Below are 15780 nucleotides of genomic sequence, written 5' to 3' on the forward strand. Positions count from 1 at the left end.
GATAAGATTAGCTAAGGGTTTGTCGATTTTATTTATTCTTTCAAAAAACCAGCTCTTTGTTTCATTTATTTTTTGTATCATTTTTTTAGTTTCCATTGCATTGATTTCTGCTCTGATCTTTATAATTTCCTCTCTTGTTCGAGCTTTGGGTTTTTCTTGCTATTGTTTTTCTAGGTGTCTAAGAGTCATCATTTGGTTGTTTATTTGAGCCCGCTCTGTTTTCCTAGTGTGGGCATTCAATGTTATGAATTTTCCCCATAGAATTGCTTTCATTGTGTTCCATAGATTCCTGTATGTTGTAATGGCATTTTCACTTATTTGTAAAAATGGTCTAATTTCTTCTTTAATTTCTTCTGTAATCCATTGATTGTTTAGGAGAGTGTTATTCAGTTTCCATGTGCTTGTGAAGTTCCTATAGTTTCTTATGCTATTGATCTCCAGCTTGATTGCACTATGATCTGATAATATACAGGGGATGACTTCAACTCTTTTGCATTTATTCGGACCTGTTCTGTAAGCCATTATGTGGTCTATCTTGGAGAATGATCCATGTGCAGCCTAAAAGAATGTATATTCTGATTTTGTGGAGTGGAATACTCTGTAGACATCTATTAAGTCCATGTGTTCCAAAGCTTGGTTCAGTTCTATTATTTCGTTGTTGATTTTCTGCCTAGATATCTGTCAATTTGTGATAGTGGGGTATTTAAATCCCCCACTAGAATTGTATTAGTGTTTATTTGGTTTTTCATTTTACTTAACATTTGTTTTATATAGTTGGGGACATTTATATTTGGTGCATATATGTTTATGGTTGTCATCTCTTGCTCTTGAATTGTTTCCTTTACAAGGATGTAGTGGTCTTCTTTGTCTCTTTCAATCAGTTTTGGTTTGAAATTTACTTTGTCTGAGAATAACATTGCTACCCCTGCTTTTTTCTAGGCTCCTGTTGCATGAAGAAGTTTTCCATCCTTTCACTTTCAGTCTATGGGCTTCTTTTTGCACTAGGTGTGTCTTGTGTACAACATTTTATTTGATTTTTCTTCTTAATCCATTCTGCCGGTCTATTTCTCTTGATTGGTGAATTGAGGCCATTGATATTGATGGTTATAACTGATATGTACTAACTTATTATTGTCATGTTTTTTCACTTTCTCCTTTTAGTTTCTTATCTTGCCTATTTGATTTGCTCTGTTGGGTCTCATTGTGTTGTTACCTTCATTGTCTTTTTCTAGGATATTGTTTAGAATTCCTTGTAGTGCTGCTTCAGTGTTCATGAAGTTTCTTAGGTGTTCTTTGTCATGGAAGTATCTTATTTCCCCATCTACTTTGAAAGAGAGTTTTGCAGGATACATCAGTCTAGGTTGGAGGTTGTTTTCTTTTAAGACTTGAAATACCTCACTCCAGGCTCTCCTTGATCTGAGGGTTTGTGTTGAAAAGTCTTCTGTGATTCTGATGGGCTTTCCTTTGCATGTGATTTGTTCCTTTTCTCTTACTGCTTGTAGTATTTTGCTCTTCTGTTGGATTTCTGGGATCTTGATTATTATATGTCTAGGTATAGATTTTTTTTTTATCATGGCTAATTGGAGTTCTATATGCCTCACTTTTCTGTGTGTCTAGTTCTTCCCTTCTTTTGGGGAAGTTTTCTATAATTAATTCTGCCAAGAGTTTTTAAAGTCATTCTTGTTTTCTCATGCTGTTTCATGGATTCCTATCAGTCTTATGTTATTTTTCTTTGCATCATCTAGAAGTTGTTGGATCAATTTCTCTTGGTCCCTTACTGTGGTTGTAGTCATTAATCTATCACCTTTAAACCATGTGAATTAAATTAATATCAAGAAACAGCCCAAAACATGCCTGCAGTGAACACACTTTTCAATATAGCACCTTTACCATTTAGGATGGGGTCTTAGACTGAGTTAGGATGAGAGGAGTATATAAGTGAAAGAATCGGAGAAGGTTTCAAGTGAAGCCAGAGTACATAGAATGACCATATTATCTTTATGAAACTAGTAACTTCAAAGGGGATAAACAGAATGCAGGAATAAGGAGAAGAATATATCCCCTTAAGAGCAACAGGGGCTCACCTTCCCTTGAAGCTATGGAGTCATGAGTGAGGTAAAATGACAGGAGAAAAGAACATACAGAAAAAAAGAAAAAATAGTAAAAGAAGTCTGAGTTAGGAAGGAGCAGGCAGAAAAAGGGAGATGAGGGTTAATATGATGGAGCAAGAGACTGAGTTGGAGAGAGAGGACAGAAAAAAGAAAGAAATTGTAGGGTGGAATGAGGAAAAGAAAATTAAAAAAATAGAAAAGACTTTGAAGGGCCTCTTTCAGACTATGTCTCTGTTGTCATATTATACCACTTGTACAGCCATGTGCAGAACCAAATCCCCTGATCTCAGCTAGCCAATGGCAGGTCTCCGTGACACAGACTGACCTCAGTCCACAAGGCCTAAAGTAAGTTTCCTAACCCACAGGGTTGAACTCCACTCAGTTCTATGACAGATTTCTCCTGCCCTTTCTTTAAAGATGTTCAAAGTTGGGAGCTCAGAAAAATACCCTTCATGACTACCTATGCCTCTGCAGAGTGGGTCCAAGGATTGGCCCAATCAGGAGGCTTGAGAAAGGGGGGGGCGGGGGAGCAGGTCGTGGGGGTGTTTCAAGGCCTCCCGCTTGGCTACCTTCCTTACTGGATCTGGTGACGTGCAGTCAGGGAGGTCGCAGACCCACTGGGTGGGCCCGAGCAGGTGGCCAGAGAGACTTCCTCCCGGGGCCTCCTTCCTAACTGTGAACTTCTTATGTTTCTTATCTTTTAGCCCCTGGTACATAACATTTGCTTAATGGATGTTTGTGGAATAAATGGACAGGAAAACCACTACATTTTACCAGTGATCCTTACTCCCTAATACTGCTTCAGCTGATCCTAGTTTTTCAGATGAATCTTGTGCACTTTTGCTGAAAACTAGAAATGAAGAGGGTGGGTGAAGGGACTGCTTTTGCAGCCAGGTGTGTATCTAGGTTCTGTGCAGCACTCAGCAGTGAGGAGGGACTGCTACCCCTTCAACAAGAACTGCAGTGGTTGGGCTGGGGATGTAGCTCAGTGGTGTCACACCTATCTGGCAAGTGCAAGGTCCTGAGTTTGATTCCTGATACTGGAACAAAATCTCTCATGACCTCGTTAATTTTTACTTTTCTATGTCAAATCCAAGAAAAGTCAATAACAGGGGCAAAACATTCTTTGTTTTTAAGTGAAATTTATTTCAGAGCTATTCAGAACAGTGTGATAATACTTCTTTGATTCATCAATATTCCCACTTACATAATCTGAACTTACTATTTTCAGTCTTAATGAAAACTTGATGCAAACAGAGTACCAGTCAAAATTATATTCATTCCATAAATATTAAAGACTAGCGTTCTTTCACAGGCACTGCTGCCCCTTGTCCCCCTTGAATTAAACCAACCAATAAATAAATAAATAAATAGGAAAGTGGTTGCTCATTAGGAGCTGGGAGTGAAGAATAGAGGGAGACTTTGAATAGAATGCACCAGGCTTTCCACTAGGCTTGCTTGGAGGAAGCAGGAGAGGTGAGAGGAGGAGGAGAGAGCATTTGCCCCAGCTGGTGGCAAGAGGACTTCTTAGCATGCACTTAAGAAAGACAGCTGGTGTCAGTGGGTAACAGTCAAATCCAGCCTTCAGTTGTGCTCAAACCCTCTTATTCCAGGCCTGAGGGTCAAGGCTACATTCACCAGATGTTGACCCACTGGGTGTGGTGCTCCTTAGGAAGACACGAATTCCAAGTGGAAGTCAGTTATGTCCTGGCCACCATGGTTATTTCCCAGGAAGACAGGCATGTGTTCTGTTTGAGAGGTACTGATGTACCAGTTGGGGAACTGAGCAGACTCAAATTCTACTGTGCTTTTGCTCTCTATCTTGTTGAAGATGAATCGCTTTTCCATCTTCTTCTTTGGGTACTGTTTAGGGTCTACACTCTGCAGCAAAATAGAAATAAGAATTTTCATGAGGGAAGGAGTAAAGATTACAGTAGAGATAATGTAGGGGCTGGCTAGAGAGGAAACTGATGGGAAGGTTGTGGGACCAGGGAATGGCCTCCCATGTTGTCTTTGGGACCCCACATAGTCACTGAAGAGCCCTGTGTCTTTTCTGAGTCTGAGGACCAATATTGGGGAACAGCATATAAGTACAAATTAAAAGAAAAGTAAAAATTAGGCTAAAGCTTCTAGGTGTACCTCATTTTCAGGTACTTTTGCTGTAGTTTTTCTATGATCCTAGTTAGAATGACATCAATATGACAATGAAGGTTTTGCTAGGAAAGCTGCAGGTGATGGTGATGGGATTTTGGAAGTGGAGTGGAGATTAATGACAGGTTCCTCTAACTGATTAATTACTTAAATTGTCAATAAAACAAGAGAACCCCTAAAGGTATATCCTTGTAGCCTTAACATTGCATGCTCTATTGGGGTGGAACAATGGCAGAACATGACTACAGTGGTGAAATGATTAAATTTTCTTTTTTTTTTTTTTGTTACCCGGGATTGAACTTAAATTTTCTGTAGTAGGAGTGAAATTTGCACGGACTTCAAAATTATGTTAAATCCATTTTACATTTATGCAAAACTGCAAAGCAGACCTGCTCTCAGATTTTCCAGGAGTGCAGGAGGGGAGCACCAGGTAGTTGTTGGGGAAGTAAGTGATGACTGAGTTTGCTTCAGCGGAGGCTGAGAAGGGTCTCCTTCTTGGTATTCACTTACCTCCAGCTGCAGGACAGGTTTATCATCTTTCATCACACAGGACAGGTACAGATTCTTTCCCTTGAGGCCCAAGGCAACAGGGATTTTGTCATCTCTTCTTTCTCCTTGTACAAAGCTCATGGAGAACACCACTGGAGAAAGAAGAGGAATCTTGTGGTCAGGGACACAGCATTGTCAGGTGAGCAGAACCACTGGACTCCACTACAGTACTCAGACAATTTTAGCATCCCGCATGAGAAATCACAGTGAATGCCGTTTGGCCTCACAGATAGGGTAAATGGCTTTTTATGGATAATAGCTGAGTTAGTTGGTTGATCAATGCAGGAGGCCAGGAAAGAGTTAAAAGCTGTGTTTCCAAAAGAAATGAGGCACCAGAGATGTTTCAGCAATATGGCAGCAAATGGGAAAGAACTGGGAGAGGAGTGGTGTGGCTGGGAAAAGTGGTTCCAAAAAAGAGACACTTATTTTGACCTTTCATGATTGTAGCAGTCTCATTTGGAGGCCCAGGGCCACTCTCAGTACTCAGTTTGAAAGAAATAGTATTATCCTTGCCTGGCTAGGAGTAGGAATATTTGATCCAAAGGATGTTGCCCATCAAGGTTGGCAGCTTTAGGGGAGAACATGTTGCTGTTGTGAGCAACTCTCTTACTCAGCCACAGTGGCACAATGCCAGGGCCAGCCCTACAGCTAATGGTAGTCTTATCACATTTGAAACATGTACCAGTTACAGCAGAGAGATATAGTTCCTGATGGTTAATAAATTTCTCTGCAAGAAACCATGTGGTGTTGGGCAGGAAGCGTGTTAGGGTTGGGAGTAGGGATGGACCCATTATCTTTACACAGTTTTCATTTTCAGCCTCAACAACAGGAAAAAAGAATCCACAGGCTGTTAGGGCATATCCTTCAAATGACCCCAAACCATCCCTATGTGACTTGGAGGACAATGGTCTTGGGAGTGCTTGAGCAGCTTAATTCTCCCAGTCATTCTTCTGTTAACAAGTGAACATACCAAAACATTCAAAAGAATACAATGGGCCAAAAAGATATGTTCATATCCTCTTATTTATGTTTATTTTCATTTCTATTAATGATTTGCTTTAGTGGTTTCTTTGTTCATTTTTTTTTTTTTTAGCCAGGGATCAAACTCAGGTCCTTGCGCTTGTGGGGCAGGCAGTGGGACCACTGAGCTAAATCCTCAGCCCTCTTTGTTCAAAACATACAGTATTAGCAAGCTGTCTGGAGGCCAGGAAGGGAAATCAAACTGTGCCCAGTTACCTTGTCGGTTCAGATTATCTCCATTGAGATGAAGAGCTTTCAGTTCACATGGGTCAGACAACACAAAGTGTTTATGTTGTGCATCATGGAGTCTGCAGTTCCGTGTTAGGACGGGTGCATCACACTCATACTTGTCATCCCACGTGTCATAGATGATGGGTTCTGGAATTTGGAACACACATGTTATAAGGGCAGAAAATCAGAAGAGCAAGCCCAGTGATACAAATAAAGCGGGAGAGTTGGGTTTCTTGGAGGACGTTGGAATATGTATAGTCAAAGTTGAATTCACACATTAGTGGGGAGAAAGTTTGGAGTTGAGTGGGCAAGAACACTGGATCTGGCACTGTGAGAACCACGTGCAAGCTTCACCACTATTATTACTCACCATGGACTTGCAATTGAGGTACTTACTGTATAACTCTAGCCCAACAAGAAAGTGGTGAGATTAAATAAAGTCTAAAAATAAGTGAATTGCACATGTAAGTAGTTATCTTTAAGAATAGTTTTAGCCAACGAGATGGTTGACTTGTTTTTTTGGCTTCCTTATTTTTTTACCACTAGGCTTTCTACCTTTAAAGGGCTTCAAAAGGAGGGTGGATGGTTGTTGAGTGACAGACTGAGAAGTACCTGAATAAATATCTAACATCTACTCAGCTTTGATTAAGTACCTTCTTCAAAGATGAAGGGAAAGAAGGTTTTCAGGTCATTATCCTGGAAAGTCCATGGGCAAGGAACCAGTTCCTTCCTCAGCTTTTTTACAGCCACGATGAGTGACACCACCTGCCGGAAACTCTTGTTGAAGTGCTGATGGGAGATTTGCAGCTCGATCCCCTCATCCAGAGAGCAAAGGTCCAGGTCTTGGAAGCAATACTGTAGAGAAACCAAGGCAATGAGCATATTAGGATGGTCAGGCCAGCAAGCTGCAGCATGGACATCAGAGAGCAAGAAGGGCTCTTAGCCACAATGGGGCTTTTAAAGATATTCTGTGTCCCAGAAGCCCAGAGATGTTAAGTGGCTTACCAAGGACATCTAGCAACCAGAATGTGGGCTTCTTAACATCCTATATGCTATTTTAGAACATATCCTATTTCCCCATTATCTATCTTACACATGCCACACATCATCATGTACTTATACCTTCTTAACTCTATGTCTTTTTTATCTCTATAGCTTTAACATTATGCATTTAATTTTTATGACAATAGCGATCACAACACTTTCTACTCATCTATGCTCACTGAATAAATTCTCAGTTGTTCTACATGTCCTTTTCTTACGGACATTCTGCAAATACTGTATGCAAATACTTTATGGTTACTATTTGTGAAATATAGTTACTTTCTTGTTAGAAACTCTATGAGTAGGTCTCAATAAAGTTGCCTTGGGAATGATGGTTATTCCAAAGTTCAAAGAATGGTCACAGAGACCTAGAAGCACAGAGAAAAGTTGAGCAGGAGAGAAGTCCTTGTCCAGAGTGGAGGGTCCTGATGAGAGCCAGACCCAGGAGGAGATAGTGGGAACCAAAGGCAATTAATCAGTTAACTGGTCTTAAAAATAAATATGCTTTTAATAAGACAGAGGACTGTCACAAGGATAAGGGAGGCTGTAATGAACTAAAAAAATAGAGAAAAGTAGATGTCTTTTTATCCATAAAACCAACTCAGCTGAGTTATAACTTTCCACCTAGGAATGTTATCAGGCATCCTAACAAAAAGAAAGGACAGCTGGAATGTCACCATGGATTTTCGTAGGGATAAGAGTCTGAAAAATGCCCATGTTTTAGGATAGACTTAGCTACCTCTGAAAATATTTCAGAACTGAAGATTGTAGTATGCTAAGATCTCAAAGATTATTTATTTAGTTCGTACTCTGTGTTTTTCAAACGAAGGCCAAATGACTTGTTGAACATCAAACATCAAGTGAATAGTTTTCTTGCAGCTCCCAATTCATCTTTTGGCTTAATTCATTTATATTTTGTCATAAGTTCCATCCAAGGGAACAAAAAAACTATTCCACCTGAAGAGGGGGTAGACATATATCAATTCTCAAGGTCAGCCTTTCTGGGTTGCAGAGTTTGGCTTAGGTGATTGAAGTAGGCTGAACCCATCTTCTAATAGGAAGATCAAATTTGTGCTGAAGACTTGGCTGTCTTCTTAGTACATGGCAGCATGGTCAAGCCTTTGCCACTGACTATGGTGCAGTGGGAGGTGCATGGTGGCCAGAAGCATGGGGTGCAGCCTACATCTTTCTCATCTGTAGAGGAGAAAGTCACTACACATAGACCACCCCTGGGAACGACACAGTCCAGAACATCTTTCTTTGAGATTTCCTGTGTCAGACACCTTCTATGGATGGGGAATAAAGCCCAGACAGAGTCTCACCTGTTGTTTGGGGCCGTCGATTTCAAAGAACATTTCATTCTCATCACTGTAATGAAAACAGACATAGCTCAATGATATCTCCTAAGCAGGTTTGTCTTTCCTTCTATACATGAGTCTTCACCATTTGTAAAACTGTAAATAGTATTCTAGAAAGTTCCATGGTGATACACAAAGAATAATCTAGAGAACAGATTCTGACTAGACAAGCAGCATCCCTGGTGCTCTGTGTTGGACCCTGTGACCTAAACCCTAGGCCCACAGACTCTGCTAAAATCTGAGCTCTTTTTTTTCTCAAGTCAAACTTTGCATAGGGGTCCCTGGGATCATCTTCTTGGAGTTTTCTATTCCCTTGTCATCTACAGGAAGGCTTCACAGCAACATCTGGATGGTCTCTAGGTCCCAAGGTTAGACTTAAAGTAGGGAGTGAGTCATTAAATAAGGTTAATTTGAACACTACTTGCCAATGAAAGAGGCAATTTGGGACAAATCTAACCTCTAAGACAGATAATCCTCCACTCTTCAAAGGGCAGCCCTGTGCACATTGCTAGTCCTGTCTCCCCACTGACCTGTGGTAAGCTGTCACTTCATCGCTGAATTCAGGAACTGCTGCCATAGCTGCCTCAGAGATCTGTGTAAAAGAAGAGAAAGTGAGTGACCACTTGCAGCACCCCTGCCCCTGAGGGCTGCCTTCATTTGTGAGTTTCCTTCAGCATCTGGTAAAATGAGATCTGAGAAAATGAGTGAATGCATGAAAGAGCCATCCTTTGGGTCTGGAGGAAAGCATTTTCAGAACCAAATCCAAACATATATTGCTAGGAGACTTGGAGCCAAGACTTGGACATTGATCTCTCAGAGTCATCTGCTAGATAAGCAGAATTCACTCCCAGCATATTTTATAAGAATAGCTTGCAATATACCTGGCATTTTTGTAAAAAGTCCAGTCCTCAAGCAGAGAGAGAAGGCATGAGGTAGGGGTGGAGGTGGGGAAGAGATCTTTAGAACCTAGTTGTAGGTAAGAGTTAAAAGTCATACTTGAGCAATGAAGACCCGCTGGAGAGAAGTTCAGATCAGCCTTCTGTGACTTGCAACCTGAAGGAAGAATGTTCTGCCAGTTTTTCCCTCACCGTTTTATGTTCCTCAAAAGCAGAAGTGAAGAGCTGAAAAATTTCCCCTTTGGTTAACTGATGTCACAACCAAGTAAAAGGCATGGAATGGAGGAAGGTGATTGGTGGGAAATTCTGGGGGAAGGGACTAATTCACTGGAACAACTCCCTAGTCCCTGGAAGAGCAAGGGGTAGCAAACTATGAAACATTTTGCAAATGTGGCATTATGCAAATAGGCGTTGTTTTTCTTATGGCCCCTGGGCAGATGACGTCAGTGTTAAAATTCTGGATTTTCTTGTGTTGGAAAAATGTTAATTTAGGTTCTGTGCAACAAGTGGGGGACACACAGATGTATGTGCACAAACACATTTCCTTGTATTTAAATGTAGGAACCTTTCCACTTGAAGGTGCATAAATGGGTTTAATGAAGTGACAACAGCTCTCCTTGTCTGAATAGAAAGTGCTGTTCTGTCAATTGCAGGAGCCTCTGGAGAGACACTTGGCCTCCTTCAGATGGAGCAGGATACACATTACATACAGAATACATGCTGCTGGCATGTCTGGGAGAATCCTACACACAAGCTCATGCAACCTCGCGTTTAATTTTAGCACAGTGCAATATGCCAAAAGCTTGAATGAAGTCTTACTGTGAAAAGGTGGTAAACAATTCATGTTCATGATCTCAATCACTTTTTAAAATGTAGTGGAGATGCTCTCTGCCTGAAATGATTTTGTAATGAATTCTTGGTTCTATAAGAAGATCAAGCAGGAAAATGCTGTCTGAGTTTAATGTGAAGCATTACCAGATTCTGTTTAACCCAGAGACCAGCAGAGTGCCTGACCCATGTGTACTGCCCCATGGTGGCTCATCATTAATAGAATAAATGAGCGACCAGATCGTAAATGGTGTGGGGATAAGAGCCCATCCTGGTTTATTGCACTCATTATAGCACTGAATTGAAACCTGGCTCATTTTTTTAGTTCCCCTGGGAGGCTGTGAACTCTTTTACTGCTAAGTTTAGCATAATGCCTAGCATGTGAATATAGGCAGGAAGGCTTTGCTACCTGAATGAGTGGGCAGGGATTGGACAGTGTTTTCATTTAAATAGTCAGGTGTCTACTATCTGCCAAGTACTGTGCTTGTCCTGCCTTATCCAAGTGACAGTGCCTTATCCTTGACTTTGACAGAGGAGAGTATTTGAGGTATGAATAAAATAGGCTTTACTTTGGCACAGGGATGGCTGCATGGACCTCCTTATCCTGCAGCTGTCTGATTCTCAGTTTGACTCCTAGTACCTGACATCAGGAAGGAAGACATAAGAATCCCATCTTTGGTAAGCTATATGTTCTGTTGGAAATCTAAAAGCTGTTCATTGCATCCCTTTCTTGGGAGTTTGATAATCAGTAACAAATTCTCAAAGCTAAGCCTTCATAAAATTAGGTGTCTAGTCCTACAGACACTGTAGATGCCCTGTCTGGCCTTGTGAACTCTTCGGTTTTCTGACCACAGCATTCACTCGAAAATTCATCACTCATTCCCATCCTCCATGGAGAGACTGATACCTTCCTCACATCCTATGAGCAGTGCTCAGCAGCCCCTCATGGTCTAATGGCCCTGTGGTTGTCATGATAGAATACAGTGATGTCTGTTAAGGTGATTAAAGGTGAGCAAAGGAAGATGAAAGACAGTGACAGGAAGGGAGGATGTATGCAAGGGACTTGGACATTGGCTCAGATTTAATCAATTCTGGAACTTGGAATATAGGTCAGGAGCCTTGAGTACTTGCACTGTGACATCTTCTAGCTGTAGAATTCCAGAGCTTCAGAATACGGCAGCTGAAAGGACCATTAGTGAGCCTGATAGGATCTAGTAGGATGAGGACAAATTGCTGTTTGAATGTGAATAGCAGATGAAGATAGAAGGCCGGAAGATGTGAAGTGATTTCTCCAATGTTACAGTGCAGCTGGAGTGATGAATGAATTCTATCTGCCTGGGGGAAATTTTGGAACCATGAGGCAATGCCCTTTGACGTAACAGTCTCAGCAGTTCTGTCGTGTCTGATCCTGCCCCTGAGGTCTGGACCTCAAGCTATCTACCATCCTGCCCATCTCAGGAAGTAAAACCTCATCTTGTACCAAACAGGCAGATTGCACAATCAAGCCCTGTCTCTCCCAGAAGACAGCTCAAGCCACAGTACTTCCTTCCAGTCCCCAGAGAGTTGAAAACAACTCACTACAGAAATAGTCTAAGCTTGGAGAGTGCAAGAGTGATGGTGATGTAAACAACAACGTAGACCTAAGGAAACAGCGCAAGCAGAAGTGGGGAGTTGGCAATGACAGGATGTGAGGAGCTCCAGCTTTTGGGAAATTTTCAGCTCTTGAGTCACTGAAGCCCTTTTTAGCTGTAAATTTCCCTCTGTCCTGCCATGTTGTTCCACCAAGAGAGGATGCAGGCATTTATTCTAAAAGTAGATGCCTTGGTACCATTTTACGTCTGATCTTGGGCTTCATAGCCTGTTATCAAGGTTGGTCACCAGATCGGTCTTCAATCATTCTGTACAAGAAACAAGAGAAACAATCATGTGTAGATTCTTAAAATATCATGTGTACACATAGTGATACCTGTTGTCTACAGTGGGCCATTTCTCTTTGTTCACTCTTTTGTGGTTAATCTTGTCAGCTTGATTGGCTTGAGAGATGCCCAAGAGATTAGTAAAGCACACTTCTAGGTGTGTCTGGGTGGATTATAGGGGCATGATCTTTGGGGACTATATCTTGTTCAAGGCCTCTTCCTGTCTGGCTCTTTCCTGCTCTCTGCTTTCTGGATGGTATAAGTTCAGCATCTTTTCTCCACCAAACCCTTGCATCATGATGTTTCTGCATTGTAGACCAACAATCATGGACTGAAGCCTTTGAAACCATGACAAAAATAAACCTTTTCTCCTTTAAATTGTGTATGTCATGTATTTTGTCTTAGCAAAAGAAAGCTGACTAATGTAGCTCTCTTGCTTAGAATAGAGCTAAGCAGTGATTGTTTCCACAATTTTGCCCAAATCTCATTTCATTCTTGGAGTTGATTTTCTAACATTATTGTTCTTAGGAGTCTGTCATTTTCCTCCCATCATTTTCATGGGCCCTTCTGCTGTCTAAATGTGTCAACAATGTCTTATGTACCACATCTACCTCTGTAAACACTTCTCTTTGCTTCTTTCAGTTTTTGTGCTTGAGCAATATGATTTTCAGCTTCAAAATCTCTGTATTTCTTTCCCTGGCATCATCTCCAGTGGGCCTGTCACCCTCTCAGACCCAGGTACTCAGAGTGGGGAGAGATAGATTGCAAGGGCCATCCCATTCTCTTCTGTGGTTTAAAATAAGGAGGACTTAAATAAGTGAGTAGGTGGTTGGGCCTGGTGAAGTCTATAGTCTCCAGTGGCTGAATTGTTATTCCATCTCTAAGAGGCAGAGAAAGCCCTTGGGTGGGAAAGGCAGGTGACAGGTATTTCCACTTGGTATTTTTTAATCCCCCTACTTAATGGGTACAAGAGAGTGAACCATGAGTGTAGAGCTTTGGTACCCCTTATTCCAGGGTTTAGGAAATATTTTCTGTTAAAGGCTGGATAGTAAATGTGTTAGGTGCAACTACTCTACTTCACTCTTTTTTTCCCCAGAAAGGCAGTCATAAATATCAAATAAGTCATAGGACTTGGCTGTATTTACCCTGCCAGTCACAGATTGCCTGCCACTGTCTCACATGATTGTATTATACCATTTTTTTCTGCATATAACATTTAAAAACAGTACCTTTCTTTCCATTAAGTTTATTGGTACATTTAAAGCAAACAATACAGTTACGTTTATCAGTGGCATTTGTACCTTTACATGATATATCTTCGTTCTTGTTTTTTTTCCCATACCTCTGCCCTCCCTTCACCCCCTTCACCCTTCCCTATTTACAAAGACTTTGTTTCCATTTTTTCCTTTTTTCACATTTCCCCCTTATTTCCTTTCCCCTTCCCTTCCCACTTCCCTTTTAGCCATTTTCTTCCTATTTCACACTCTCAATTATACCATTTAAACCTTAAAACCCCTTTTTAAAAAAAGCTGCTCTTATCAAGTACCTTCTAAGTGGCAGGCATCCCTTTCTCATTATTTTAGTTAGTCTTCACAATAAACTACTTTTAAGATAGCACTGTTCAATTTTGTTGCAACAGCACAGCCTCAATTTACTCACAGGTGTAGCAAAGGAGAGTAATTTCTCGTAGGCCATACAAATAGTAATGCTGGAAGCATGACTCAAACATGTGCTAGGTGAGTCCAATTTAATTTTTCTGAGTATTTATTGTCCTGTCTGCACAGTACTCATCTGTGGATTTTGTCCTAATGACTCACTTGTACTTTAAACACTACTGGCCATGCAGAAACACCTGTCTCAACTCTGCTTTTAAGTTTTCACATCATCCTTTTAAGATTGGAGTAAGTTCCATTTCCTGTCCTTTCTCCTTCTCCTTCCTGGGTGTGACATGTGGTGTGAATTCACTTCTTTCTCTCTCAGAGAAGCACTAGGAGTTTCCAAATCTGAGTTTTTAGTTATTTTTCCTCTTTTGAGTTTTCTTTCTCCTTATTCCTCCTTACTTTCTCACCTGTAATTGGCAATCCTGATGCTGCATTTCCTTTGTCCCTTTTCCTCATCCTTAATATTTGTTGTAGCACTGTTTAAAAAAAAATCCTTTGAGCATCCCTATCCTTGAAATCATTTGCTTTTTTCTTTGTGATGCTGAAAAATATATCTTTCTACAAATTTATGATAAAATACTTCTTTCCTAAAATGTCTGCTGTGTCTATATTTTCTACTCCCCGGTCATTACATAATCCAAGGTGATGTGGCCATTTCCTTCTAAGATGTTAATTTCACTTTTTTCAACCATTTCCTCTTTGTTGGCTGGAACTGTTTTCTATCTTCTGGTAGAGGTAGTTCTCAGTAAAACCACTCAGGGTTTGTGGGTGCTCTGGGAAAGTCTAGAATCCAGAGTCCAGGTGGCTGATTTTCCATAATTACTGATCAATATGGAATGAGGAAGTTTGATTGTATGAAAATGTTAAAACTTCATGTAAAGCCAAAATTTTTATATCATAGATATTCTGAATTCACTAGACTCTGGCTTGGGGTTCTTACCTTTCTCTAATTTTAGAGGTTTAGAAAATCTACGATCACCTCATAGAAATCTATGACTATTGGCCTTTAAGTCAGGCTGGCCTTGAAATCACAGTGATTCTCCTGCCTCAGCCTCCCAAGTGCTTGAAGTACAGGCATGTATCACCACACCCAGATCTAGTGAATGAGTTTTAACTAGTAAATCTTTGCCTCAGAGTGTGACCAGTAGACCAAGAACAAAGTGCTGTATGGTGGTCCTTTGGCCCTCTACAGTGATGGAGGTTAAAAGGGAATCTACTTTGCCATTGGGTTCTGGAGCTGCCAAGTACTGCATAATAGGTAATGACAGAGACCAAAAGCCTAACAATGAGAACACAAGAAACTTATTTTAGTAAAATATAGAAATTTTGTTTAAATTTAGTTTTCTAAGTTTAACCAAGAGCATCTCAATATTTTAAGAAAACCATATTTTTGTTTTAGACATAGAAGACTTAATCTTTTATTTATAGCCAAAAACAATTAATTTAGATGATTCATTATAGCAGTTAATATTTTTTAAAGTTATGTATGTATATCTCTGATGAAGAAAAAACTCTTAGATTATGGTACACAGACAATAATAGACATTGTATTTATAAGACTGATTTTTGACATTGTCTTGGTTACCTCAGAACCTGGATGGAAATATGTCACCAATTTTAAAGACATTTGTACTCTTACCAACTGATTTAAATTAGGCTACTGTTAGGCTGTATGAACCAGAAGCATTTGAAATAATATCTTTAGTACTTATTTATCTATAAACTAACTTAAGTAGAACTTTTTTGTTTGGTGCCGGGGATCAAACTCAGGACCTTACACTTGCAAGGCAGGTGTGGTTCCACTGAGTCCCTGGCCTTTAAGTAGAACTTTTGGAGGATAATGTATAATTAAAAGTTAACACACAGAAGCATACATGTTAGCCTAAATCATATTTAACCTCCATGTTACCAAACTTTAAGGCTTTGATTCCTGCATAAGCCTTGAGCCTGTCAGTCTTTATCTGGTAATCTTTCAAATGAGATTGACTACCCTGAAAACATATATATATATATAT

General features: G+C 40.4%; 1 protein-coding gene across 1 annotated transcript; it reads right to left on the reverse strand.

Annotated features, from left to right (window-relative positions):
• Positions 1–3361: 3361 nt before the first annotated feature.
• Positions 3362–9552, reverse strand: Il1b (interleukin 1 beta). Its single transcript, XM_010639493.2, has 7 exons — positions 9461–9552; positions 8995–9056; positions 8429–8474; positions 6716–6917; positions 6048–6209; positions 4773–4903; positions 3362–3992 (listed from the first exon to the last, which is right to left on the reverse strand). Exons 2-7 carry the CDS (start codon positions 9039–9041, stop codon positions 3780–3782), a joined length of 801 nt encoding a protein of 266 aa, XP_010637795.1. The 5' UTR covers positions 9042–9056; positions 9461–9552; the 3' UTR covers positions 3362–3779.
• Between the last annotated feature and the right edge of the window lie 6228 nt (positions 9553–15780).

Source organism: Fukomys damarensis, unplaced genomic scaffold, assembly GCF_012274545.1.
Source record: "Fukomys damarensis isolate Sample0158 unplaced genomic scaffold, DMR_v1.0_HiC HiC_scaffold_9, whole genome shotgun sequence".
NCBI lineage: Eukaryota > Metazoa > Chordata > Mammalia > Rodentia > Bathyergidae > Fukomys > Fukomys damarensis.